The 27091-nt window shown below is 33.5% G+C and overlaps 1 protein-coding gene across 1 annotated transcript in view; it reads left to right on the top strand.

The window, feature by feature from the left end:
- The window catches only part of LOC106462331 (aryl hydrocarbon receptor-like), a 203816-nt gene that overhangs the window by 157040 nt on the left and 19685 nt on the right, over nt 1-27091 (top strand). The window contains exons 4-7 of the mRNA XM_022389560.1: nt 8608-8697; nt 21163-21298; nt 24481-24557; nt 25157-25345. Of these exons, the coding sequence (XP_022245268.1) occupies nt 8608-8697; nt 21163-21298; nt 24481-24557; nt 25157-25345 (492 nt within the window). The remainder of the gene's footprint in view (nt 1-8607; nt 8698-21162; nt 21299-24480; nt 24558-25156; nt 25346-27091) is intronic.

The raw sequence follows: 27091 nt of genomic DNA, 5'->3' as shown, positions 1-27091 counted from the left end.
ACAGTCCTCGTGTAGCTTTGCATGAAATTCATAACAAACAAACAAACAATTTTGTATGCTGAGGTCATAAGGATTAAAACAGTATTTAGTGTATATGATTAAAAGGTACGGTACGCTCTTGGGCACAGCGAAAAGAAAATGTCAAGAACTCTGCATTAAACGTGATTAGTTAAGAATAATTCTGTTAATTACACAATATCACTAAGAGGCACACAAGATCCTTTAATTGACAGGTAAAAACTGGACTCAAAGTGGCTCGTGATACTCTGCGTTTTTTACTGTTGTACCATCTGTTATTAGCACTAGAACCACTTTGCTATTAACCGACTTTGTAAATAACCTTTTGATTCAAAAGGAAGAGCAAAGAAGAAAGATACTGTAGCCTGTGCTGAGGTACAGTTGAAAAAAAATGCCCTTTTCGATTTCATTAGGGTTGGGAATTAGAGGTTAGCAAATCTAACTATTATTTATTAATCTCTCACTCTCGTACTTAATAGATGCAAAAAGGGGCGGGGCCAGTAAGACGCAGATGCCCTGTGTTATAGTCTCCAATCAAAAGGCGTGACTAGCGTGCGGAAGATACCACACCGCCCAATCAATTTTAGATTCATATGTCACGCACAACAAGGCAAGATAATCGCATGTGACTATGCATATACGTTTTATTTACTCAATTTTAATGATTCTGTAAGTATACCAACTGTTAAATATGCCTTCTATAATTTGTTGCACACGTTTAAATAAGGATTCTGTAAATGTGTAAATCACCACTTTAAACTGTACAGAATAGTTGAAAGGTTGTACTAGAATTTCCAGTCTATTGTTATCAAAAAATTGGGTTTATTCACTGTTAAAATCAGGGGAAGTTGTTTTCGTTTAGTTTCACAATATCTCCGTTTCGTACGGTTTGCATCTTCTGCATTCATTGGAAGTACAGTGTTCCGATATTCTGAATTCGTAAGTTTCATGTGAATTCTAATTGAATAATGTTAAGAACAGGTGTTTGAAAATTATTTCCATAAAAAGGAACTCATGTTGCAGGTTCAATCATTTTCTTCGAATGCATTTAGAGAACAATAATGTTCTGAATGACTAATCTATATTTATTTAGTTCCTTCAAAAAGACTGAAATTAGTTTTTGGAACAGATATTTTGAATGTTTCGTAATTCATTATGATAAAAAAAAAACGAGCATTATTTTCTGGAAAGAGAAATACGTTAAGAATAGCGGTGTTTCATGCAATATAGACATTTAGGTTGATTTTAAATATAAACTGGTATCTCCTCCTGCACGGGCTATCTACCTGCCCTTCGATATGCCTTTTATTTGTCCGATCGTCCGGACACAATAATATGTCTGTCTATCTCTATCCGCCTTTCTCTTTACTTATATAACTTACCATCTGTACTTATTAACCTAGCTGTTTTTATTCCTTATTTACCTCTTTTGTTACGTAGAACAGCATTTTTGGCGATTTTACTTTGATTTCATAATAAACTGTGTAAGTGATGAGACAGATTAAACACAGTTGAAATATCTAGGGTCTAACTCTTATTCTCTGAACTGCCTTGTGAAGTCTTGCAGTTTTCGCATTGCTTAGTTAAAAATTATTAGTTTTCCCCCTTTTTTTACTCAAACGGAGCAAGCAATAACAGACAAAAAAAAAAACACATAGAAAAGTCAGTTTATTCTAAATACTCCTGTACACGTAGAAAGGTCCGTATATTGTAAATTCTCCTGTACACATAGAAAGGTCAGTTTATTCCAGATTATCCTGTACACATAGAAAGGTCAGTTTATTCCAGATTATCCTGTACACGTAGAAAGGTCAGTTTATTCCAGATTATCCTGTACACATAGAAAGGTCAATTTATTCTAAATTCTCCTGTACACATAGAAAGGTCAGTTTATTCCAGATTATCCTGTACACATAGAAAGGTCAGTTTATTCCAGATTATCCTGTACACGTAGAAAGGTTAATTTATTCTAAATTCTCCTGTACACGTAGAAAGGTTAGTGTATTCTATATTATCCTGTACACATACAAAGGTCAATTTATTTTAAATTCTCCTGTACACGTAAAAAGGTTAGTGTATTCTATACTCTCCTGCATACGTAGAAAGATACGTATATTCTAAATTATAATATCAGATGCGCTTAGAATTGAATTCATGCATTGAGTTTTAAATTAATCTTACGTAGATGTTTATCTCTCAACCACAATGGTTATATAAAGTGCTAATATAGTTAATTGAGGTTTTTTGTCGGCGTTTGTAATACATCCACATCGGCGTTATCCTCGTCCACTAGGTTGTAGAAAATTAATCTTACGTAGATGTTTATCTCTCAACCACAATGGTTATATGAAGTGCTAATATAGTTAGTTGAGGTTTATCTCTCAACCACAATGGTTATATGAAGTGCTAATATAGTTAGTTGAGGTTTATCTCTCAACCACAATGGTTATATAAAGTGCTTATATAGTTAGTTGAGGTTTTTTGTCGGCGTTTGTAATACATCCACATCGGCGTTATCCTCGTCCACTAGGTTGTAGAAAAATAACTTTTATGCATGTATTTATATAATATCGTGTAGCTTTGACGTATTTGAAACGCATGCGTTATATGTAGAAGCAGTGGCACTCTACATACTGAGGTATACTGTCTCTAAATAGCAGGATATAAAAATTACCTCAATAATATGTTGTTTAAAAACTTGTGAAGACAGGCTTTGTTACCCCTATTCTTAGATCAGTTGTCAAGCGATATTGCCTACGCACCGAACTCTTGAATTTCGAATTCCAGTATACAATGTTTAACTGAGCAATGTAGTAAGCAAACGATCTGCCCAGTTTATGGGTGTTTTAGCTTACATAACTATAAGAAGTCTACATTTGGAAGTCCTTTAAGTTTGTATAGCTATAACAGGGCATAGTTTCGGACTTATTTGCTTTTATGTACCTATAACAAAGCCTAGTTTGGGAATCCTTTACGTTTGCATAATTATAACAAAGCTAGTTTGGAAATACTTTAAGTTTGTACAGTGACAACAAGGCTTAGTTTTGGATCCTTTGCATTTGTATAGTTTTTGTCACTATTTATCAATATATTTCATAAACTTTCGGTATTTTAGAACTAAAGTAATTTGACGCTTATTTTCCTTTTGTTGATGAAGTAGACATCTGGTGAAAGTTTTCTTAAATATGCGAAGTTATTGATTGTAAATATATATATATAGAAATAGATCACTGCTGTATTGCTTGCTTCTACCAGTAACTTCTGGGAACTCGTTTATTGAGCTTAATATAATCTGTAAAGTACAGTACTGGCTGCCATCATCTATTGGTAACAAATCCTTAAATTCAGCATAAGTTTACTGGTTTTGGTCAAATACGATTTTTTTTTTACATAGAATCACAATATTTAGGATGTCTTTATTTGCTCACAATATTTAGGGTGTCTTTATTTGCTGTTTGTAATTCGTATCTACGTTCTTTAGTCTTTGAAGTCTAAACTAAGGTACCAAACCATTAAGGCCTACTTGTGTCCAGAAGTAGTTCATAATCGCTATCTGGTGGTGTAAATAATTAATGATTTACAACGATCTTAGTGAATAGCTGCAGCCCAGACTTTTGCAGATTTTTTGGACGGCGATCAGTTATGGAAGCACACCATGGAGGTCTAGTTTCAAACTACCTGCGTACAGACGTCGACACCCGGTTCCTAGTTGCCATGGCAACCACCAAAATACATCGTGCCCAGACGTGGTCACCCTAAAGCCCTCCCCGCAGGAAAAGAATGGCCATGTTCCTCCAATCTGCCAGCTTTAGGTATCTCCAAACGGATCCGCCCCTTCGTAGTTCCAGAACTTATGCTAGGCTGTACGGTTCCCAAGGGAAAGATATACCACCGTCTACGTGGATGTATATAGTCGAAAGAAAGAACTGAGCGAAGCTTGGTTTATCATTAATTCCTGCCTTCATTCCTGTTAATGCCCTCATACACTCTATTTCCATTCCCTATTTTTACTAAAATATATCATTTATAAGTAAAACATCAAACTTCATCACTTAGAAATTGAATTTTTCTCATGGTTTTCATCGGTTTTTGCATATTGAATTTTTCTCGTAACTTTCATCGGTATAAATGTACGCATGTACCTTGGTACGTTAAATTTTCTCTTACGTACAGTATTTTTCCCATTCTATTTCTACTCCACTATTATCGTCATTACTAAAGTTTAGAACGTCTTTTTATACTCATGTGTCTAGAGGGAGAATATGATAGTAAAAGTCATAACTATTGAGTTGAAATCCGCTGTTAAGACTGATGCCACCGTTATCATAACAATCATTTTTACTTGTGGTATTGAATGACTAATATACGTGCGGATAGTACTTACCTATATTAAAACCAATTTCCTTGATGAGGGATTGTATCGTTTGAAACGTTCGAGGAGAAGTGAAATGGGGATTTATCAGACAACTCCGAACGAATGGGAATTTCAAGTTTTCAAATATAGTTTTTTGCCCCATTTTATTTTAAAACAAACAACTCTAGGCTTTGGTTTGGGCTTAGTTGTTGTTCAGCACAAAACTACACAATGGGTTTCAGCGTCATAATCTTGCAGATTTACCGCTGAGCCACTGGAGGGTTCAACTCTTCGTAATTGTAAGATGAATTCTGTATGTATTGAAACTGCAAATAACTATAGTAACAGTTATTAGTAACTGTAGTAAGGTTACAGAGCTGTAAAATTGAGTTAAATTACTCAGCGTTTATGTCAAAGAAAGGCTATATGGCCGAATGTAGACATATTAATCGTCTATACCTCATGTCACCTATAATAATACCTTTTTATTATAGTTTTTCTTACTTAGTTCTTTCTAAATAATGGTCGTTATAATGCTATCTCAAAAGAAAAAAGGGGGGCCCAGCATGGCCGAGTGGTTAGGGCACTCGATTCGCAATCTGAGGGTCGCGGGTTCGAATCCCCCCGTCCCACCAAACATGCTCGCCCTTTCAGCCGTGGGGGCATTATAATGTTTCGGTCAATTCCACTATTCTTGGATAAAAGAGTTGGCAATGGGTGGTGACTAGCTGCCTTCCCTGCTAAATTAAGGACGGCTAGCGCATATAACCCTCGTGTAGCTTTGCGCGAAATTCAAAACCAAACTCTGAAAAAAAAAAACTTAACGATTTTAAAACAAAAGAATCTTAGCTACCCAATTGGATGGATAAATTAACGTATGAATAGATAGATCAAATTGCTGGTTTATTTATTTGATTTTCGATGAGCAAATGATATACAAACATATATTTTGAAAGTGTTACTTGAGATGCATACTTATGTGACATATGCAACAGAAATGCTTATTTAAATACATATTTACAATGAAGTATTTCATTGGGTAATTCTAATGTCGCAGGGGGTGTTAAAAATCGTTTGTTTTATCTTTCAAAATATTTCGATATTATTATTTTGCAATGGGCATACGTTTGTTTGTTTCAGAGCATAGCTAGATTGACCACATCGGGGAATCGAACCCCGAGTTTTAGCGTTGTAAGTCTGTAACTTACAGCTGTCCCATTAGGGGACATGAAGATGCGTTTATGCTGCCATTTAAATATATACACAGTTATATATATACGCATTAGGATAATGCATTTCATTTTGTAGTACTAAGAAGTCTTGGTTTTCTGTCTTCTTGTCAGCGTAAACGTTGTTATGCTAATCCTCTAATGACGAAAGGATTTAAAGCTGTTCTAAAGTCTATTTTATAGGTATCTAATAAGTTTACATTTGATAGAACGTCAGCGCCATCGATTCAATTTCAGGAAAGTCTTTCTTGTTAAGGGTTTTTGATTTGCGCTCTGATAAACCAGAGGAAATTGATCGTGTCTGAAGTCTCACTATTCTGATCATTTTTAGATAAGTATAAGACTTGGAAAACGCCAAAACTTGGTCTTAGTTGTCAGTTACTATACCATTCTTGACATTACTACAAGAGCATAAGCTGTTTAAGATATCGCTTTAAATTATATAAAAAACAGGCTATGAATAAAAAAAAAATTAAAGGAGCTCAAGGGTAATGGATAAAAGTTTTGAAGCTCCAATGAAATTATTCTAGAAGCCATTCATGCATGAAAAGAAAGTCTTATATACAAAATACTAAATTCACACTGAGCAATGTGTAAAAAGTACTCATGTGCATGCGTCCAAATAATTTCGCGGCAGACATCCGATTGTCATAAATTTTGTTTTATAGACCAATTTGACTGTTAAGTCAGTGGAAATGAAACTAACCGGCACCTTGAAGTATTATAAGTATTTGAATGGCATTGTTCATTAATATGTAAATATTAACAGGGTTTTCTTAAGATGGTTTTATACATGCGATACACACGTTTTTGTTTTTTTTATATTAACGTATTGGTTCAATAAATGTGTGTTGTGTTCGCTATTTTATGTACACAGGGTATAGGGAAAAAATATATACATTCATGTATTTTAGTTCTATTGATTTATATAGCGATCATTCTGGCTATCAAATTGGTGTTTTAATACATACTTTTTATAATTTTAACTAAATGGGCTAAGCGGCCGGGTCAAGTGACCCTTACGGCTTAGATATAGCTGTATATTATTTGGAACTACTGACTGTAGAAAGGGCAACCAATCAGCAACACCTGCCGCCACAAGGACTCTATCTGACTTCTGGAACGGAATAACAGGATTAACTTCACCCTTATAACGTGATCACAGCTGAATGTGCGGGACGTGTTCAGCGGTATCGTGCCTCCAACCTTGGACTTTCCGACCCGCAACTTGCCACTAGGCTACACCCAGACCACATAAAGTTTATATTATTGTTTTCAGACTAGAACTAATGTACCTATAACTTGATCTTTGAATATTTAATAAATGAGGTATAACAATATTTACCAAACTAAAAGAACAGTTAAACATGCGAAAACTGTCACCGTTACTTTTAAGTAAGAATAAAATAAAACGCAAAAAATGGTGTCATCGAAATGTGCTTTATCGAGATATAAACTGCAAACTACATTCTCACGTATATAATTTTAGTATTCTAAGAGTCATGGTTTTTGTTTGCTGTTAAATGCAAAGCTACACAATGGGCTGTCTGTGCTGTGCCCACCACGGCATCGAAACCCGCTTTATAACGTTATAAATGTTCAGTACCGCTGAGCAACTGGGAGGCGACCAAAAAAGGAAAATCTTTCATAAAAGTTGCAATGATAAAAGTGACTAGCCGCGTACAAACACGAATAGAACAGACTTGTATTGATAGGTACAGTAAGCATATACATTTTCGTCTTTACATGCTGTTTTAATAACAGTTTTGATTGTTTTTAGAACGTAAGCAGGGTATAAGAAAAATAAACAACTTCGTGGATTTCATCATTTTTGACATTCCTACTGCATCATATAACAGCCTGAAAATATTTGTAGGAACTATTTTACAGGAAAAACAATTCTTTCTTGTGATCCGTGTAAGGCCAAGCGTTGGGCTGCGGATCTGAGAGTCCAAGGCAGCTGAAAAAGCTCCGCACTTTGAACTGTGCGGGCATTATAGTTATGACAGTCAATTCCGCTATTCAATGTCCCATATCAGACGGCAAGTGCTACTGATTATTTTTTGCTCTCCTTTGGCCAGCAGTTATAAACTGGGTTGATCATCTCAAAGATCAAACCTGCGTGTAATATACGGTGCCATTCTGGTTCATAATCTAAATTTTCTTTCATTCTACCATTTCAGACATATGGGTTTTGATTGACGTTGAATGAACTTAGATTTTTCTAGTCTCAAAAACTGTGAAAATATTCATTTATTAGGTTTTAGATTTATTCAGTTTATAACGGTAGGCTTTAGTTTAGTCTTAACTTGCGAACCCAAACAAAGCAAGGACATCATTTAAAGCTGGACTTAAAAAGACAGTGTGTGTGTGTTCTTATAGCAAAATCACATCGGGCTATTTGCTCTGTTCACCGAGGGGAATCAAACCCCTCATTTCAACAGTAATATAGTTGTTTAAATAAATCTCTCTACATAAACGCCCACTAATTCATCTCTGGTTGTTGTTGTTGAAGTATATTTTACATCAAAATAAAACTTGCAAACTGATTTCATAGCGCAACGACATTTTCTTCGCTATAAAAATTATATGTTTAGGATAATCGGATTATCTCGTATATTTATCACAGGTAAGAACTGTACTTTAGCCTCCTTATGATGTCCTAGTAAAAGGATAATACCATTTATAGTAAATGTTAAGACCAACAGCGGAGCAAAGATGGTATCAGAAGGCATCACGTTTCATACATGTCTAATGTGACACGAATTTAGTAGCGCGAGTATCCTTATGGATGTAAAAATGTCGTGATCGGATCGAAAACTGCTTTGCGAGTACTGGTTTAATGAGCCCAGCCCCCTTCCAACAGTTAGTCCCTGTTCTCATCGACCTTTCATATATATATATGTATATTATTTACTGGAAACAACGTTCCCGCGTTGATATAAATTCAATATGTATTCAATTATTCATAGCTTGTTTTAGTTAACGCCCATACTTTCTCTCCAGGCTCTCAACGGTTTCCTGCTGATTTTGACGTGCGAAGGAGAAGTTTTTTACGCCTCCCACACCGTAGAAACATACCTGGGTTTTCATCAGGTAAGTCTGAATGCCTAACTTTGTATAAGATCATATTCGTAGTTCATCACCTAAGCCAAACTAAAAAGAATCATATTTAGTATTACATTATCTAACCCAGCTGTCTTACTTTATATGAAAACACACGATAACTGGTGATTGACGATATAAGCCTAAAGTCTTACAATATAAACTAGACGACTGTATGCCGGAATGTTTCGAAGTAACAGCTCAGTAACTAAAGAGGTACGTCCAAGGGAGCCGGGTGTATGCTCCTCTCAGAAAACAATAAATTTCATCATGGAAAACGTTTCATTCTGGTGCACTTTACATTATACCCAGAACATCTACGTCCAAAATTGAAACGGAACTGCCATTACAAAAATAAAAACGAAAATTCCTGTGCCCACCTTGCTGAGGTTGGCACGTATGAACATGAATAAAAGTTTATCACAGATAAATAACATTATTTTCTCAAATAAATAACAGTATAATCACAAGCAATTGTGGGCACTTAATGTTGGTACTTATACGTGATTTCTGATTCTCATAAATAATTGCTTACCCTAAAAATCAATAACATATAATACAAAAAAAATCTGATTTTAATATCCAGTATTTATGAGATGTTTTGGTAGCTCTTCTCTCTTAAGTTATGTGCTTTATAAGTAATAATTTAATCTTTTTTTTGTAGTTAGTTACATTATATTTTATTATTCATAATCGTTGTGGTGTGAAGCCTTTTAAAAGCTGGCAAAGCATGATTATAACTATACTTATCGAAAGACATTAGTATTAGGCATATTGTATTTTTAAACAATACGTTCTCTATTTAGTTATCAATTGTCTTATTTTTAAAAAGTATACCTTTATTTTATATAAACATACTTGGATATTCACCTGGCAAACCGAACTGCACACACACATATACCGTTATTCACAAAATAAGCCTGACCGTCTTCCTGTAAATAGAAATAAAAATTATTATGATTTCATAGACATATGCTTTGGGTTTCATGAGATAAGTCTGCCTTATTATATATAGCATATGTAGGGATTCACCAGCTAAGGCTAAATTGTTTTTTCTGTATAAATATATAGTTGGTATAGCAACAAATAAGTGTAAATGTCTTACTTTATAGAGATGTTTATGGGATGTCATTAAGTTGCCCAAAATGATAAAAGTTCTACCAAAACTGGATTTCTTTACGCTTAGGGTATTATGATGTAAGTCTGCTTGTTAAGCATTACCTAGAACCTTAGTTAACTACTTAATAGTCTTAGTAAGGTGTTGATAAATGTTTATCCTAATGTGTATTTGACTATAAATGTCTATCAATTATAAGTATCTATGTTTGACAGTAAGAGGACAACTGATTAATACCAATCACACTAATGTGTAAGTATTTCAAGTGATAAATACCAGTCACACTAATGTGTAAGTATTTCAACTGATTAATACCAATCACACTAATGTGTAAGTATTTCAACTGATTAATACCAATCACACTAATGTGTAAGTATTTCAACTGATTAATACCAATCACACTAATGTGTAAGTATTTCAACTGATTAATACCAATCACACTAATATGTAAGTATTTCAACTGATTAATACCAATCACACTAATGTGTAAGTATTTCAACTGATCAATACCAATCACACTAATGTGTAAGTATTTCAACTGATTAATACCAATCACACTAATGTGTGAGTATTTCAACTGATTAATACCAATCACACTAATGTGTAAGTATTTCAACTGATTAATACCAATCACACTAATGTGTAAGTATTTCAACTGATTAATACCAATCAAACTAATGTGTAAGTATTTCATCTGATTAATACCAATCACACTAATGTGTAAGTATTTCAACTGATTAATACCAATCAAACTAATGTGTAAGTATTTCATCTGATTAATACCAATCACACTAATGTGTAAGTATTTCAACTGATAAATACCAATCACACTAATGTGTGAGTATTTCAACTGATTAATACCAATCACACTAATGTGTGAGTATTTCAACTGATTAATACCAATCACACTAATGTGTAAGTATCTCAACTGATTAATACCAATCACACTAATGTGTAAGTATTTCAACTGATTAATACCAATCACACTAATGTGTGAGTATTTCAACTGATTAATACCAATCACACTAATGTGTAAGTATTTCAACTGATTAATACCAATCACACTAATGTGTAAATATTTCAACTGATTAATACCAATCACACTAATGTGTAAGTATTTCAACTGATTAATACCAATCACACTAATGTATAAGTATTTCTTAGCAAACATTTCATTGTTGTTTAGATGATAAACCAAGTGTTCTATATTACTTTTTTTTGCAACCTTTTGTATATTTCTTCAAGATGTTTTTTTTTTATATTTAGTTGCGTATTTAAATATATCGATAGAAATTTGTATTACATTGTGATATGTATACATATATATACAAGTTTACAAATTATAGAATCTTAATATTTTGTAAGTAACTTATTGGTACGTCCTTTAGTGACGGCCTTATGATTAACCTGCCGGTCTGCGGATCGAAAGTTCCAAGGTTCGATCCTTCGATATGCCACTGAACATGTTTCTTACTTTTAAGTATAGGTATGTCATAAATATGTTAGTCAATCCCGTTATTCGGTGAAGAGCAGCATTGTAAACAGCGAATCTGATGTCTCTTTTCCTTCTAATCAGCAGATCTAAATTAGGAATGGCTCTGCCTAAACCTTGGGGTCTCTTTATCTGACAGTTGAACCCAAGTGTCGAATAAGGTGTTATTTAGATTAAAATACTCAATTCCTCCTTGTAACCGGCCTTGTAAGAACTTTCTTATTAGCATATGTAAGTGCTTAATTAATACCCATTGACATGTTTGTGTAGAAATTTTATTTCATGTTGCAAACCGAATTTAGTCATTTCTTTCTCGAAATATTAGTTATAATTTTTGCATGTCTAAAAGATGTTAGTTTAATTATATACTTCCAGAAAGGTAAATTTTTGTTCACACCCAGAAAAAGCTTATATATACATGTGTAAAATGTTTAGAAGATCTATATATGTGTGCTTAGAAAATAGGTTAGTTTAATCTACACATGTTCAAAAATTATTTCACTCATACACGTGCTCAAACATTACCTTTAGTTTTAATTACCAAGAAAGGTTAATTTCATTACTATAAGAAGTGTGTGATGAAGGTATAGCGTCAATCTTAATAATAATAAACATTTATAAACACATTTTCACTGATACGTTTTTTCATGTATATATTAACATAATTCTAAAAACTCCTTAGTACAACACTGATAACAAATTAATTTTGCGTGTTAAAAGAGGCTAATTTAGGTTCTTAGTTTGAAATATCTCGAAGTACTGTATGAAACTCGTTTTTTACTGCCATCTGTCGACTTATGTTATCACTACAATAAAGTTGTTTAAAGGTTTGCCAATTGTTTGCAGTAATTTAGACCTGAAAAAGAAAATTGGCATCGGACAATTAAGCACACATCTATTATTTCATATATGTGTGTCTGATAAGTATGTTTCTTTTGCTATCTCGGCCAATCCAAACATATTGTTATTAACTTAAGTGATCTATGTAAACATATTACAGAGAAAGCTAACCAACTACAACAAACAAGTGCTTTGTTTTACTGCTATAATCTAAACATAACAAACAGTCTGACATATAATGTTGTTCCACAATATAATTGAGTAGGCTGTAATCTAAAATAAGATAATATTATCTCAGACATAAGCTTTCATTATGTAATTTTCTAGTATAGGCATAACACTTGCTGTATATGAAATTCATATTCTTATGTATCGGTTTGTGAAAAATTTAACATAATCCTTATATTTTCTGTCTCACTTTACCTTTTTGTTATATCATAAGTTAAACGCAATGTAGTAGATCTTTGTAATTTTGTCGTTACGTTAGATTGTTTCCAGATAAATAATAGTAATCGCTTCAAGTTTTCGAAAAGCTTGTTCGTGGTTGTTTACAACAATTCCACCATCTCATTAAATTGAATTTTCAAAATTAACTACCTTATTAATGCGTTTATAACACCAATATCGATCTGTAAATTTACTATAATAAAATATCTTATTCGTTTGACTCTAACTTGAGTGTTTTATCAATATTGAATAACCATTTCTTTCGTGCCAAATTTAACGTACGGTACCAGGTTTTAGTGCAGCTGGACGGTTATTTGATCGGTTTGAAACATATTGTTTAGACAAAAGTTTATTTACCTGTTTTGGTGCAGTACATATTCAATCAGAGCTTCTATCAGTAAGGAAAATTTTAAATACAGTAGGTCTTGTGTGAAAACATGACTGGTAGATGAAAAGTGTAGACAGTAAAGAAAAATTAATGACTTCATTGTTCATTTTCTAACCTTAATATGTCTAGACAACCATGTACGACACATGATGGACGCATAATACTAATAGTGAAGTATCTCGTCTTTGTATATTAAATGGTGTTTGCTTTTAAGGCTAGTTTTCGATAGGCCTATTATTATGTTTTCTGTCGCTGTATAATCATAATTTAGTATTGAATTATCAGGAAATAATTATACGTATTTTTTTAACTGTTATACTGTTTAGGATACCATTCGAGATAGTTCTTTCTTTGCTTGAATCACATTTGACAATATTTATATTGACTGTAACATGTCATTGTTCTGAGAAGATATTGTAGGGTCATTTTTAAATCAAGTCAACAAAAAAAAAGGAATTAGAACTAGATATTAGTGTTGCATTAAAATTAAATGAAAACTAAAATTATATCAACGAAAATAGTCTTTTTGAAATAGTAACACGCAATATAATTTCTATCGTACCAATGACAAAATAACACTCGTTTATATTTAAGTGCCAGTATTCAACTTTTACATAAGTATGTATACACAGTCAGATTCATATATTCCAAACAAGTAGTTTAAAATATGACCGTGGCAGGCGCTGTCGTATCAGCCATTTTTATATTTTTTTATCTTTCTTTTTTATTTCCACCACTTGTAGGGTGAAGAGAAATTTATTCCTGCCCCCCCCCCCCGGTGTCTTGGAATATATAATGTGTAGAACATACTTGTGTACATCATGCGTCAGTAGATCTTGTCCATCACAATATACTACACACCACTGAAACAATCTGCAAATAAAAGAATGAACCGGAATGTTCTAAAGACTTGTTCTTTGGGGCTTATTGGAGCAAAGCAACTAGGCTATATGCGCCTCTAAAGATTTAAGAGCATAACTATACATTGTATATATTTTACTCGTAATCGTTTTTCGCCGGCTTGTAAAAGACGTACTTTGTATCTATCTATGTTTGAAGAGCCACTGAGTTCAATCATTTCTTTTTTGCTTTCATTTAGTATTGTTATTTGAATAAGTAAGAATATTGTTTCATTTTTCTTCGTTTTAATCATAAATCGGCATTTCTCATATCGGTGTCCGCGAGTTGTGTTTGAAATTTTATAAAAAATATTATTTATAGAATAAAAAGATTTTCGTAAAATTAAATTTATATGAATTAAATCATTTAATTTTGTAATACAGAATCTCGTGTATACACGGAATCTCTTGTCTTTTTTCTTTTTTTTCAAAAGAAAAACCGATAGGTTTGGAGGTCCGCGAAATTAAAAATTAAAAGGAGCCCTCGGGTCACTGAACTTTGAGAACCGCTGTCATAAATAATATCCGCCATGATGAAAGGATTAGCACAAAAGATCACCAAAAAATCAGTTAGAGTCTGAGTCTTTTGAACTCTATCATAAAAAGGTATTTCTAAGTTTATGCCCATGTTTGAATATTTATACTAAACCGAGACAGTCCTAACGATGTAAAAAAAAAAACGATGTATGTTTTAAAAAGTCATTTAAAATCTTTAACCCATTTTCCATTATTTTTTTTATTATTTAAAACATAGCCGTTTGTGGGTTCACCGAGTCTTCCTTACCTCACGCCCCTAGGTTTTTATAAGTAAATTTACAGCTTATGAGGATTTCCTGTTCTTGCTCGGGATACAACATCACCTGCTTTCCGAATGATGGCCCAAGCTGGCGGCTATCTTACTGGTCTCAGAAAACACATCTATAATATGGACATAACATATAATTATAGGACGATGAAGCACAGATGTACAGATAGGAGGACGTGGGGAGGAGGACTCCTCGATGTAATGAGTCCTATCAATAATGAGTCGTCTGGCAGATAGGCAGCTAATGGAATTTGCTTATGAAATTTTTTCTCTAATCATCTGCAGTAATTAAAAATTGCCTCAGTCGTCGGAATCTTTGTTGTTGCCCCATATGACTAACCTCTAACCAGACCGCATCCGGCAGTTCTCACCTTACGAAGCAAGCCCTTCTCACCTCGGAACATGTACACCAAGCTCTTTTGTCAGAACGTACACGTTTCTTGACCAATGAGGTGATACGAACACTCAATGACGCTGTTTGACCTCAAACACAACCGAAGTTCTCCTTCCCACCCCCATTTTTCCTAATCTCACCAAAGTTTCTCCCAAGAGCAGTTACTGCTTCTTTAGTTTAGTTTTTTTTTTTCGTAGATAACTCCCGGCGGTTAGGTCTAAGAGGTCACATTTGGCCTAAGGGTCAGAGTAAAACGACCCAATTGACTTAAGCGGTATTTATTTGCCATTAGTCATAGTTGAATAAAGACGTGCTTAGGTAATTTCACAGAAAGAAGTAGGACGGGAAATTACAAAGAAGTTCATTTTCCCAACCTTTTCCTCCACTGATTGTAGAATCATTATGGATGACAATCATAAAATTTCATTAGGAATACAGTGTTCTGAAAAGTAATCACATAGCCTAACCTCTCTCACCTAAACTTGTATTAGATTATATATTAAATGTCAAGCTTTCCGGATGTTGAGTTGTTTATTACACACATGAGCTTTGTTCCGGGATATGACCCTTACCAAATAGATTTACTGATTCTGTATACCCCGTACTATTATCGTGACAATAATTTTATCACGATTAGCAAAATGGGAAATTCGTTATCATGATATGCTAGATTCTTCATTACAAAACATAATTTTTACGTGCTTGTTTGGAACTGAATCAATAATGCTTCTCATATTAACTCCTTAAACTGCGATGAGAAAATACATAATTTTCGATTGACATTAAATTATTATTTAAATCAGAAAACTGAGAATATGTTTAAAATGATAAGAATAATTTTGCCCCCCCCCCAGTGGCACAGCGGGATGTCTGCGGATTTACAACGCTAGAAACCGGGTTTCGATACCTGTTTTGGGCAGAGCACAGATAACCCATTGTGTAGCTTTGTCCTTAATTTCAAACAAACAAAGAAGAATGATTTTAAAACTTCTAATTGTATTTGCTAAGAAAAGTCTTTGACACATATACTTTTGTTTGTTTGGTTGAAACTAAGCATAAAGCTACGCAATGGGCTGTCTGTCCTCTGTCCACCATAGGTATCGAAACCCGGTTTCTAGCGTTGTAAGCCCATAGACATACCGCTGTGCCATTGGGGGGGGGCAATATACTTTTGTTTAAAGCATAAAACTCAACTGCTTTCGGTAGAAGTTGACATTAGTTTTTGATAAATTATTCTTCCAAAATGTGCAGGCGATAGAGAAACAAATGATAGTAGTTAAAAACAATTTTCTAAAACGAAATTTGAATCTAATTTTGGGGGGTTCGAACTGTTCTATAGTATCCATTTCATTTGTTGCCACAAAAATTATAAACATTATTAATTTAGTGATTGGAAAATTGAAGTAATATTAATTAGCAAAATTTAAGTGATTTGTTCTTTATTATAATTTCTAAACGTAATGAGTAAAGGTTCTCAGATTCCAACATTCAGTTTGTACGTTGGTTAAAACCTGTGACGTAATGTAACCGATTAAAGGTTGGATAATCCTATTATCCTACATGGGCTGAACACAAATATTGCACGCGAGCGACTTTGGTTCCTAGGTATTCGAGGGCTTGTTGTTGTCATGCAACCGGCTATACCATTGAAACTTTATAACACATTAGCGATCGCAAAGTAGGCCTAACGTGAATTAAGCCTATTTCGTGCTCACTAATACGTTTCCGTGATACTTTCTAACAGATATTTCTATATTATATGAACTCCTGCCTTCCTAAGTTCTACAAGAATACTAGATACTCTATTTGTCTTTCTTTCTCTTTACTTTTCTTAGATAACTTTATTAAAAAAATAACATCCAAACTGAAATTTTTGTTAGGGTTAACTTTCGGCTCAGTTGATCCTTAGACGTTTTTGGACTTTGCAAGCTAACGTACAGTTTACCTAATTTATCATTTTCGTAAAATAAAATTGGTTTCAGATCTAGTGTAGTGTACAAAATTTATGAAAGTGTTTTGGAATTGATTATATTCCTCCATTATAGTAGTTTTTGTAGTCTCTACAGGAATAAAGTATGTCAAACAAAAAACAACATGCAAATAGTGAATTAATAGCAACACTTGGAAATATTTTTATTCTAATAACATTCAAACCTTGTTAACTCTAATTGGAAATTATGAAAAATTCAAATATATTCGGTGTTTTGGCTTTTTATATTTTAATGAATATATAAAATCTAAGAAAGAAAATTATTTGAACATGTGTTATTTACAACCGTAAGACTTCAAACCGTTTAATCTATCAAGCTTCACATTTGTCAAACCCCACTTTTTCCTTTTTTGGTAATCGGCATATTTTTCTCTTAATGGAACCTATTAAAAACTCTTAAGTTGAAAACGAATTAAACAAAACTATTAATCTTCTAGATGTTTTATTATTCTATTTTCTCATACCAAATAAATGACTTTGTATTAAAGTATTTGTATTTATGGCAATCCCCCGGTGGTTCAGCGGTAAGTCCGAGGCTTATAACGCTTAAAATCGGATTTTGATACCCGCGGTTGTCAGAGAACAGATTGCCCATTGTGTACCTTTGCGCTTAACAACAAGCAGACAAAAAATATTTATAAGAAAGCAACCTGCCGCCGTCCTTAATTTTGAACTACTGACCAGAATGAAAGCAGCAATCATCAGCTCCACGCTAAGTAATTGACTGTCACTCTTATAATTCATCCACAGCTTAAAGTAGGAATATTTTGAGGTATCGCATGGATTCGAAGCCGATTCACTAGTTCCGAAATAAGGAGTTCTCACACAGAGCCAATGCAAACACTTTAAATTTAAGATTTGTTTTCAATTGTACTCTTTAATACTCAGTATCATTTAAAATGTACAATTCTTAACACAACGCCAACAAACACTTATAAAGATTTTGAAATATATTTTGATGGAAATTGCGTTTAATTTTTGAGTATAACGTTTCGTTCATAAAAGTGAGAAATGGACATTTATCATTTTCAGAGAAACGTTGTACTCAACAAATAAATGCAGTGTTTCTACCAAAAGCCGTTTAAAGAACTTTATATGTGTTCAGTAATTAAGTGGGTACCTCTTAAAAAAGAAAATCAGCAAGTATTGATAAAACATTTATTTTTTAAAGATAGAAAAGACTGAACGAACTAATAAATAATTGAAATATTATAAATGAGCCTTGATGTATATATATTAGGTCCATATGTAACTGTTCGGTATACTATGTCTTTCTTTTTTAACTTTTTTTTTATTATAATGTATATTCGAAATTGGCATACGCTACTCATGATTTATTTGTAGTTAACCTTTTCAGCCTAAATTGTAGCGATGGTTGAGTATATACAAGCAAAGAAAGAAGATTTTGCGATTTAATGTGAATAATAAACTAACTGTTTTTGAAATGTTCCCGCTTAATGATCACATCTGCCTTTGATGGCAATACTTATATATTATTACCACATCCATAACGTTAAACGATCTGCATTTCTATTTTTGTGTATGTCTAAGAAACAAATATGCCAGATGATGGCCTACTATTCAACAAAACATTTTCATTGATATTTAAGCTCAGTTGTTTAAAATGATGTATGTTTCAACCTGACGCATTACATCCTAGACTCTTGATTTAAAACTATGATGCAATTTTTCTTTGAATTCTTATTCTTATAAAGGCTATTTTCTATCCACACATTATTTTATTGATTTCGTAAGTAAAATGGCTTTTTTTTATATAATAACGTTTAAACCTCCTCACGTACCTTTCTGACGAACTTCACTGTCTCTATTATGAAATAAATATATCATCATTAACAAACTTTTCTCATCAAGTTTTGATATTCGTATAGAGGGATTCTACCTAACCATCAGAAACTATTCGTCATCACCTGGATGATAAAAAGTAGTCGAATTCTCAAGGAGGAACATGCTTTCCGTAAATGAGTGGATTGAGGGTTGGAATATCTTATTTCGTGTGTATTGTCCTCTTGGACGTTTTTATTGGACCTGCATAGGAAAAGTTTTTTGTTTTTATTTCCCTCTGAGAATTGGAACATCAGTTTATGTTTACAATCACTTATTGGAGAACCCATCGGTATACATATTGTCTGTATTCAGATCATAAAAACAAGAAACAAACATAGAAAATGTCAGATATTTTTGTAGGCATCGTTTGTCTACCATCTGGAAAGTTTCTTCTGAGAGAAGAGATTGATAAGTGTTTTCATTCCAATGTAATTGAATCCTCCATATATTGAAGATTGTCAATCAAATTTCTCTCCTAACGGGAAGAACGAATTGGTCATATTTACTGTTCGTTTCCGCTGACAGACCCGGAAACCGGTAGAAAGACGAGCGAGCGGTTGTTCCGATTGCCTTGCTGGTATAGAAGCTTTTGAGAGAACCTAGCACTGATAATAGGAAAATGTGATGTTTTTGGTGCGTTACATTTCCATATTGATTAGTGTACCTATGCCAAAGCTTATCAGTCGTTACAGTTGAAAGTAAATCTAGTAGGTTGTATGTGTTTTCCAAGAGACTAATATTCATGAACGTGAACTTCATTATATCCTATGGGCGACATGATGGGCTCCCATTACACGCAAAATATAGAGAACGTATTAATCATTTGTGACGCGCTTGAGAAACATGTGTGTTTAGGCGCACATACAGTGAGGCCTAAAGTTTGTTTTTCCACCACTAGCATAAACGGCACACTAAAAGGAATGGGTTGGGTTTGATCGTAACTCAGACGAGAGACATGCTAGACCATAAAACCGTCATATCCTCTCTCTAAGCATACATTACGACGCTATGCTAAATTCAAAGGCATATATACTAGAGGAACAAGTAAACTCAAAACTACATTATCCCGTCATAAAAGACAATTTATTTTCTAACACCGCACTAATCCATATATAGAATAACGAAATGTACGGAAAACGGAATGAACGACTATTTTTTTTATTACATCGTAAAATATGTTAGATGTGAGGAAACACAAGAGGTTTCTGTAAAAGGACGTAGTTAAGAACTTTTTCCAATTTTGGCGTTTTACATGCTTATTGGCAATAGTATGGAAAAGCTATAGTTTTGGATAAATGATATGATAAAGGGTTTACATGACGTTAAAGATACGTAGTTCTTGATGTACCAGACGTAGATAACTCGATAGTTCATAGGTAATTTCTGTCATCAAATTTATTGAATCTAACGCTTATATATGTGGATTTCAGTATGTTATGTGTGCTTTTCTACTTACGGTTTTATGACATTTATTTTTACTTACGAAACCAAAAAAAAAAAAACGTGAAAATTTCGACCTGCTTTTAAACCCCTCCTCTATCATTGTGTTAAACAATTAAACTGGTAACCTTCTGTTTAGAATCTACCTCAGGCAACAACAACAACAAACAAACAACATTTGACATGTACAGTTCGTTTATTGTGCGTAAACACACATACATGGAGATGGGTAAGTTGATATCTATGAATATGTTTTACATGAAAGCGCAATCATATTTGAAAGAGAAAAAAAAACTAAGCCTAAATTTCTAAACCTAAGCCTAAATTTCGGAAACTCAGTTACATGTGCCTTAACCATAAATTTCAGCACTTTTCAGATGTTTGTTGTAATATCTGCTAGTTGTTTTATATACATTGGTCCTGTATTTATGCGAGATGATGAAAATTCATTAAAATAAACTGTATGATGAGTTTCTGTGAGATGATGAATCATCAAAAGCTGTATTTATAATAAAATATGCCGTTTTCGGTAAGAAGTATGGTCATAATTTTCTTGTTTTCTTAAAAGTATGAGGGAAATATGATCCTTACAGAGCCCCCTGCGGCACAACGGCAAGTCTGAAGGCTTATTAATGCCAATAACTGGGTTTCGATACTTGTGGTGGGCATAGCACAGATACAAACAAACATTCAATATGGTCTAACTGTTCGTTAGTAACTGAGTAACAATAAGATTTGTCAATGCGCAACTAGGTGTCCACATCTTAAAGATAAAGTAATTTTTGTTGTTGTTTTGTAGTCGGATATTTGTCACCAAAGTGTCTACGAACTTGTGCACTCCGAAGACCGAGAAGAACTACAGCGCCACCTCATGTGGAATTCCCGTTTATCTGCAGATCATAGTGGTCTCTCATTGCAAGAAATTTTATCATCAGGTTTGTACTTTTCTCGTAAAGTTGGAAAAAATAACCAAATCGAATTTTATATGTCGATGATTATAAAGGTAGTAATAAATTATTGGAACTATTTGAAGAGTGTGACTTACATATAGCCTTTAACACAAAGGTTTACAAACAAACAAAACTTGTGTTAGGAATACTTACTTGTGAGTTTGCTATTTTCATTCAGATGTGTATATCATTTTTTTTTCTGGGTTCCGCATTTGCCTGACAGAAGTATATATATATATATACACACACACACACATATATACATATATATACATACACACACACACACATATATATATACACACACACACACATATATACATATACACATACATATGTACATATATATATATACACACACACATATATATATATACACATACATATGTACATATATATATATACACACACACACATATATACACACACATATATACATATATATATATATATGGTTTAAAGGGGATGGGAGAATGCGCAACTCTGTAATTAACTACATGTTATGTATGTATGTATCGAATTAAATATTTGTTATGTCTCTTCGTGAACTGTATATTTATTTCTGTGTAACGATCTCTCATGACATTATAGTCGTTGCTGTTTTTTTTTTCATGGAATATTTGCTACTTACTTACATTTTATAATTAACCGGGTAGTTTCTGACACAACTGTTTCCTGCTCTGTCAAAACCTGCTGCGTTTGACGCCCTCTCGCCAGCATATGACTCATTCTGCTTCACATAGAGAATATTCAGGGTGCACGTAGAGGTGTGCAAATCAGACATATCATACTGTCAAAATCAAGAACGGATTTGGCAAGAAAATGAGTGCTTGTTGAGATTTGTGAGCACCTAGGCAGGTGTACAGTGCTGCACACTCCCGCCGGTAGACGGATCAGGCGGTACCGTATCTATGGTAACAAGGGAACCGTTAACCTGTCGGCAACGTGGAAAAGCGATCTTTGTAGTCTCCAGAGAGTTCACCATAAGTTTTGTTAACTCAGGACAGTTGTTGATACACACACGACAAGTAACACTCACCAGGCGCACGTAATCTCAAAATCCAATGACGCTGTGTTCGAGAATAGTTTGACTACCAGGAGATATCGAACCTCGCTTATCATTAATTAATCAACGGGTGTTTTACACATATTAACCGTCCTATTGGTTGTTACATTGCGATCTCAAACGAACAGCTGTAATTTTCTTTATGTTCCCGTGACTCAAGCATCGAAACCTAATAAATAAATAAAGAAGAATCAGCCTATTGGTGAGCGTCTTCTATCAGATTTCTTTGTTGTAAAGTAGACGATCCCAATACGTGAAAATAGAGAACACCGTTATTTGTATATATAACTGACGTAAGAGGTTATCCTTACGATTTCTCTAGTACTTTCAATACCACGTGTCTGCCGAAACGATTTACGCAGAACAATCATCTTCGTCACGTGTAAGTGAACGATGATTCACAAGATTTAATAGCACACATGCAGAATTAATAACCAACATGTAATTAAAGTACACTGAAAATTATATATAAAACATGCCCGGTGGTTCTGATGTAAGTTCATCCATCCCTAACTTTTTCACCACACAAGAACAAATGGGAAAGTTTACTTTGACAATACTACAAAAACATGCTTGTTCACCCGAGACAACATTAGTAGCCAAACTATATATTTGTACTTTAAGTAATCGCCGATTTTCGAAATGCGAACGTTAGATTTTCAGTTAAAGATTTCAGTGGCATAGCTGTATGCCTGCGGACTTACAATGCTAGAATACGGGTTTCGATACCCGTGGTGGGCAGAGCACAGATAGCCCATTGTGTAGCTTTGTGCTTAATTACAAACAAACGTTATAGAGGAAAATATTTCCTACTTCAAATAAAACATTTTTTTCATCAATTGCTATGATAAGCAGAGCTGGTAATGCTTTGTATGATAAGCAAAGCTAGTAATGCTTTGTAATCTTGAATTATTTAATAGTATAGGTCATGTCTTTTGTTATTATAAAGAGAAATGTAGAATTTACCCTCACAAATACAAATAACGTTGTGTTTTTTAGCACTGCTTTCTTGGTCTGCAGCAAAGCCCACATAAAGCGCTTACATTCTATTACTTAGCGGTAAATATAAAACGATTTCAAAAAATATAATCTCTTGTGTCTCCAAATGAGTTTTTATACCGAAGGATACGTAATACGTTTATCAACAAACACACGCTGATAATCATTATTTTATTAAATAACGCGTTATACTTTGTAAAGAAACTCACCCTTCCGATTATAGTGTTTTCAGATGAAGTGAAAACTATTAATAAAACATTTTTATAACTAGTAGAAACGACGCCCTATGAGCGACTGTTTGTGCTAGTAATGAATAATCATAGTATTCATACTTCGTTCAAAAAAATTTAGACAAGTGAACATATTTTAAAAAGGATCTTTTTTTTTCTGGGAAGTACTGCACAGAAAAAGTGTTCGGATTGAGCTCTTTAGTCATACGCAACTCATTGCATCAAAATGATTCAATGTACAGAGCTCAAAATTTTCATAATTTTACTGATATAAACTGTAATGTTTTTATATATTAAAAGTGGTACCGTTTAGTGAAAAATAATAGTTTTTTTTAAGAACTCCAGTTTCTCAGTACTACATTTAAGAATTACATCAATAAAGATATAATCAAACCCTCACGTAAAGTTCTAGTGCAAGTCGTGTTCTTGTTGTGAGAAGAATACTTTCATTTACAATTTGGTTTTAAATAAATGGTTGTTACACACACCACAGCTATTCTTCTAAGTGTCCGAATCTTCAATACCCAAAGCGTGAAATTTTTTATGGATTTTTGTTTGTGGTACCATTCAATAGATAGGGGAGAAGTTTTGGTTACATACATAGATACTGACATACATACTACGTACATTATAGTAAGATTATAATATCATTAATAGTATATAATTTTTTTTAACAAACACGTATTTTGATTATTATGTTATTACATAGTATATAATTTTTGTTAACGAACAAATAACTTGTAATTATTTCATTATTACACGTTCGATAACGACTCCTAACAAACAAACTCTTGTGATGGCTTTGTTATTGCTTAGTGTGTGTGTGTAATATTTGTTAATAAACATGATTTATAATATTATTGTTTGTACAGCAAAACACTTAGAAGACTTAGAACGAAACTTCACGGTAAGATTTCGATGTCTTCTGGACAACACCTCAGGGTTTTTGGTAAGTTTGTCAAGCATGTCATTAATAATACGCCACACTTTAGCTGAGGTTTATTTAGCTCACAATTTTAATAATAATAATATATCTTAATTATTACTAGCATCATTATAATCAGGTCCTTAATTACAACTTTGTTCACAACACGTAGTGAAATGTATGTGGTATATACTAACACATTGTGCCCTAATAATTCTGATATTTGGATAATTCTGAAAGAATCCAATCTCACCTTATGTTTCTATAATACTTGTCTAACCACGTAACAAATAATACATAATAATAATTAATAGCATCATTATAATCAAGCGCGTATTTATTATAAGTTTGTTTACAGAATCTAGTTTATGAAACAAGCAGATAATGAAATGTATATGCCATTTACTGATGGGTTTTTCCATACTAATTCTGCTATTGAGAATATTTAACGAAAAACTCCCTCTCTTACCACCTCCTATAGTATCTTTGAATCGCATTTTGATTTATCATTTTCTTAGGATCTTGCAACGGGCCTTTAGAATTAAGACTTTTCTTTGTACCTGATATTCGATTTAACAGTTAAACCTTAAACTAATATATTTGTCTCGAAATATGTTTTAAAGCGACTGGATATCCGTGGAAGGATCAAAATTCTACACGGTCAACACCACAAAACTGAAGACCCACCCCTGGCTTTATTTGCTGTCTGCACGCCGTTCGGTCCCCCGTCGTTGTTGGAGATGCCTCACAAGGAATCCATGTTTAAGAGCAAACACAAACTCGATCTCTCTCTAGTCTCCATGGATCAGAGGTTAGGCGTTTTGTAACTTTTAGTGAAATGGAGATTGTTTGTTTTTTCTGTTTTTAAATTCATAACTACGTTCAAATTATAATGTCGCCAGTTATTACTCTGTTCTAAATTTATGGTAGTGACAATAATGTGTATAGATTGTCTCTGGACCACTTTTCATAGGCAGTTTTTTTATATAATTGTTATAACCATTGCCCATGACGAGTAAACAAACCAACAAACTAAACATACAGCTAGAAACAGAGCCACTATTCTTAATGTCACAGACAAAACTAAACATATAGCTAGAAACAGGGCCACTGTTCTCAATGTCACAGACAAAACTAAACATATAGCTAGAAACCGAGCCACTATTCTTAATGTCCAGACAAGACTAAACATATAGCTAGAAACAGGGCCACTGTTCTTAATGTCACAGACAAAACTAAACTTATAGCTAGAAACCGAGCCACTATTCTTAATGTCAGAGACAAGACTAAACATATAACTAGAAACCGAGCCACTATTCTTAATGTCACAGACAAGACTAAACATATAGCTAGAAACCGAGCCACTATTCTTAATGTCACAGACACGAACTAAACATACAGCTAGAAACCGAGCCACTATTCTTAATGTCACAGACAAGACTAAACATATAGCTAGAAACCGAGCCACTATTCTTAGAGCCGGAAAAAAGCTAAACCTATAGCGGGTGGTTCAGTGGTAAACATAAGGGCTTATAATGCTAAGAATAGGGGCTCGATTCCCACTGTTAGTACAGCGTAAATACCCCAAACAAGCAAATACAAAAGAATCAATTAAAACTACACAGTGGTTATCTCCTTCAAACACCCCTCATTTGGAATGTGGCAAGCAAAGAGCGACCACTAACAACTGTAGTCAAGTAGTGGGATTTGACTATAAGAGCGATTTTCCGGCAAGGGATCTCAGAACATGGATCCTTGGATTCAGTCTCATATGCTAATCACTTATCCGCGCCTTGCCTTTACTAATACAAATATAAAGGGTACAGGAGAGCTACTTTTATTAATTTGGACCTATACCAAAATTATAACTGTATTTTTCATATAATGTCTAAATATTCAATTTTCGCGAATTCACGGAAATCATTTGATGAAATTATGGTTAACTACCTAACTTTCTCATCCTGGAATCTATGCACGGGGATTTTCCACTTATATCATTTCTGGTCACATTAATATGTACTTCCAATCCAGATTATCAAAACTCACAGTTTTTTACAAACCTTACAAACAAGTCGGCCGAATTAAAACGAGAAAAAAAAAGGTAACAACAAAGGAATCATCCACCCCAAAAAAAAGAAAAACAACAAATCAAAACTCTCAAAAGTTATTTTTATCAAGTTATCCCAATGGTACACCTAATAGTTCACAATAGATTAATATATCGTTGGCTCAGTTGCAGTGCTTTAAGTTTTATATTTTCAGAAGTGAATTTGTGTTTCATATCAAGAGTACACCTATAGCTTTACTATTAGAGAATGTAAACGCTTATAATAACTTTATTCTAACCTAATTCACTTATACTCACCGAAATGTATAAGCAAAACTTACAATTTTCGCTTATATAGAAAATAAGCTTCATCATTATGATAACTATCATAAAATACTTGTTCTCTGTTGCAAGGTTCAAAGGCCCTCTCAGAGACCCCAATCTACCCATCAAGCTCCTCCATTGCCCAAAGTTATTTATATAAGTACCCCCAAGACAAACTACATTGGTG

The sequence above is a fragment of the Limulus polyphemus genome, unplaced genomic scaffold (assembly GCF_000517525.1).
Source record: "Limulus polyphemus unplaced genomic scaffold, Limulus_polyphemus-2.1.2 Scaffold1144, whole genome shotgun sequence".
NCBI lineage: Eukaryota > Metazoa > Arthropoda > Merostomata > Xiphosura > Limulidae > Limulus > Limulus polyphemus.
This window is presented reverse-complemented; position numbering and strand designations above follow the sequence as displayed.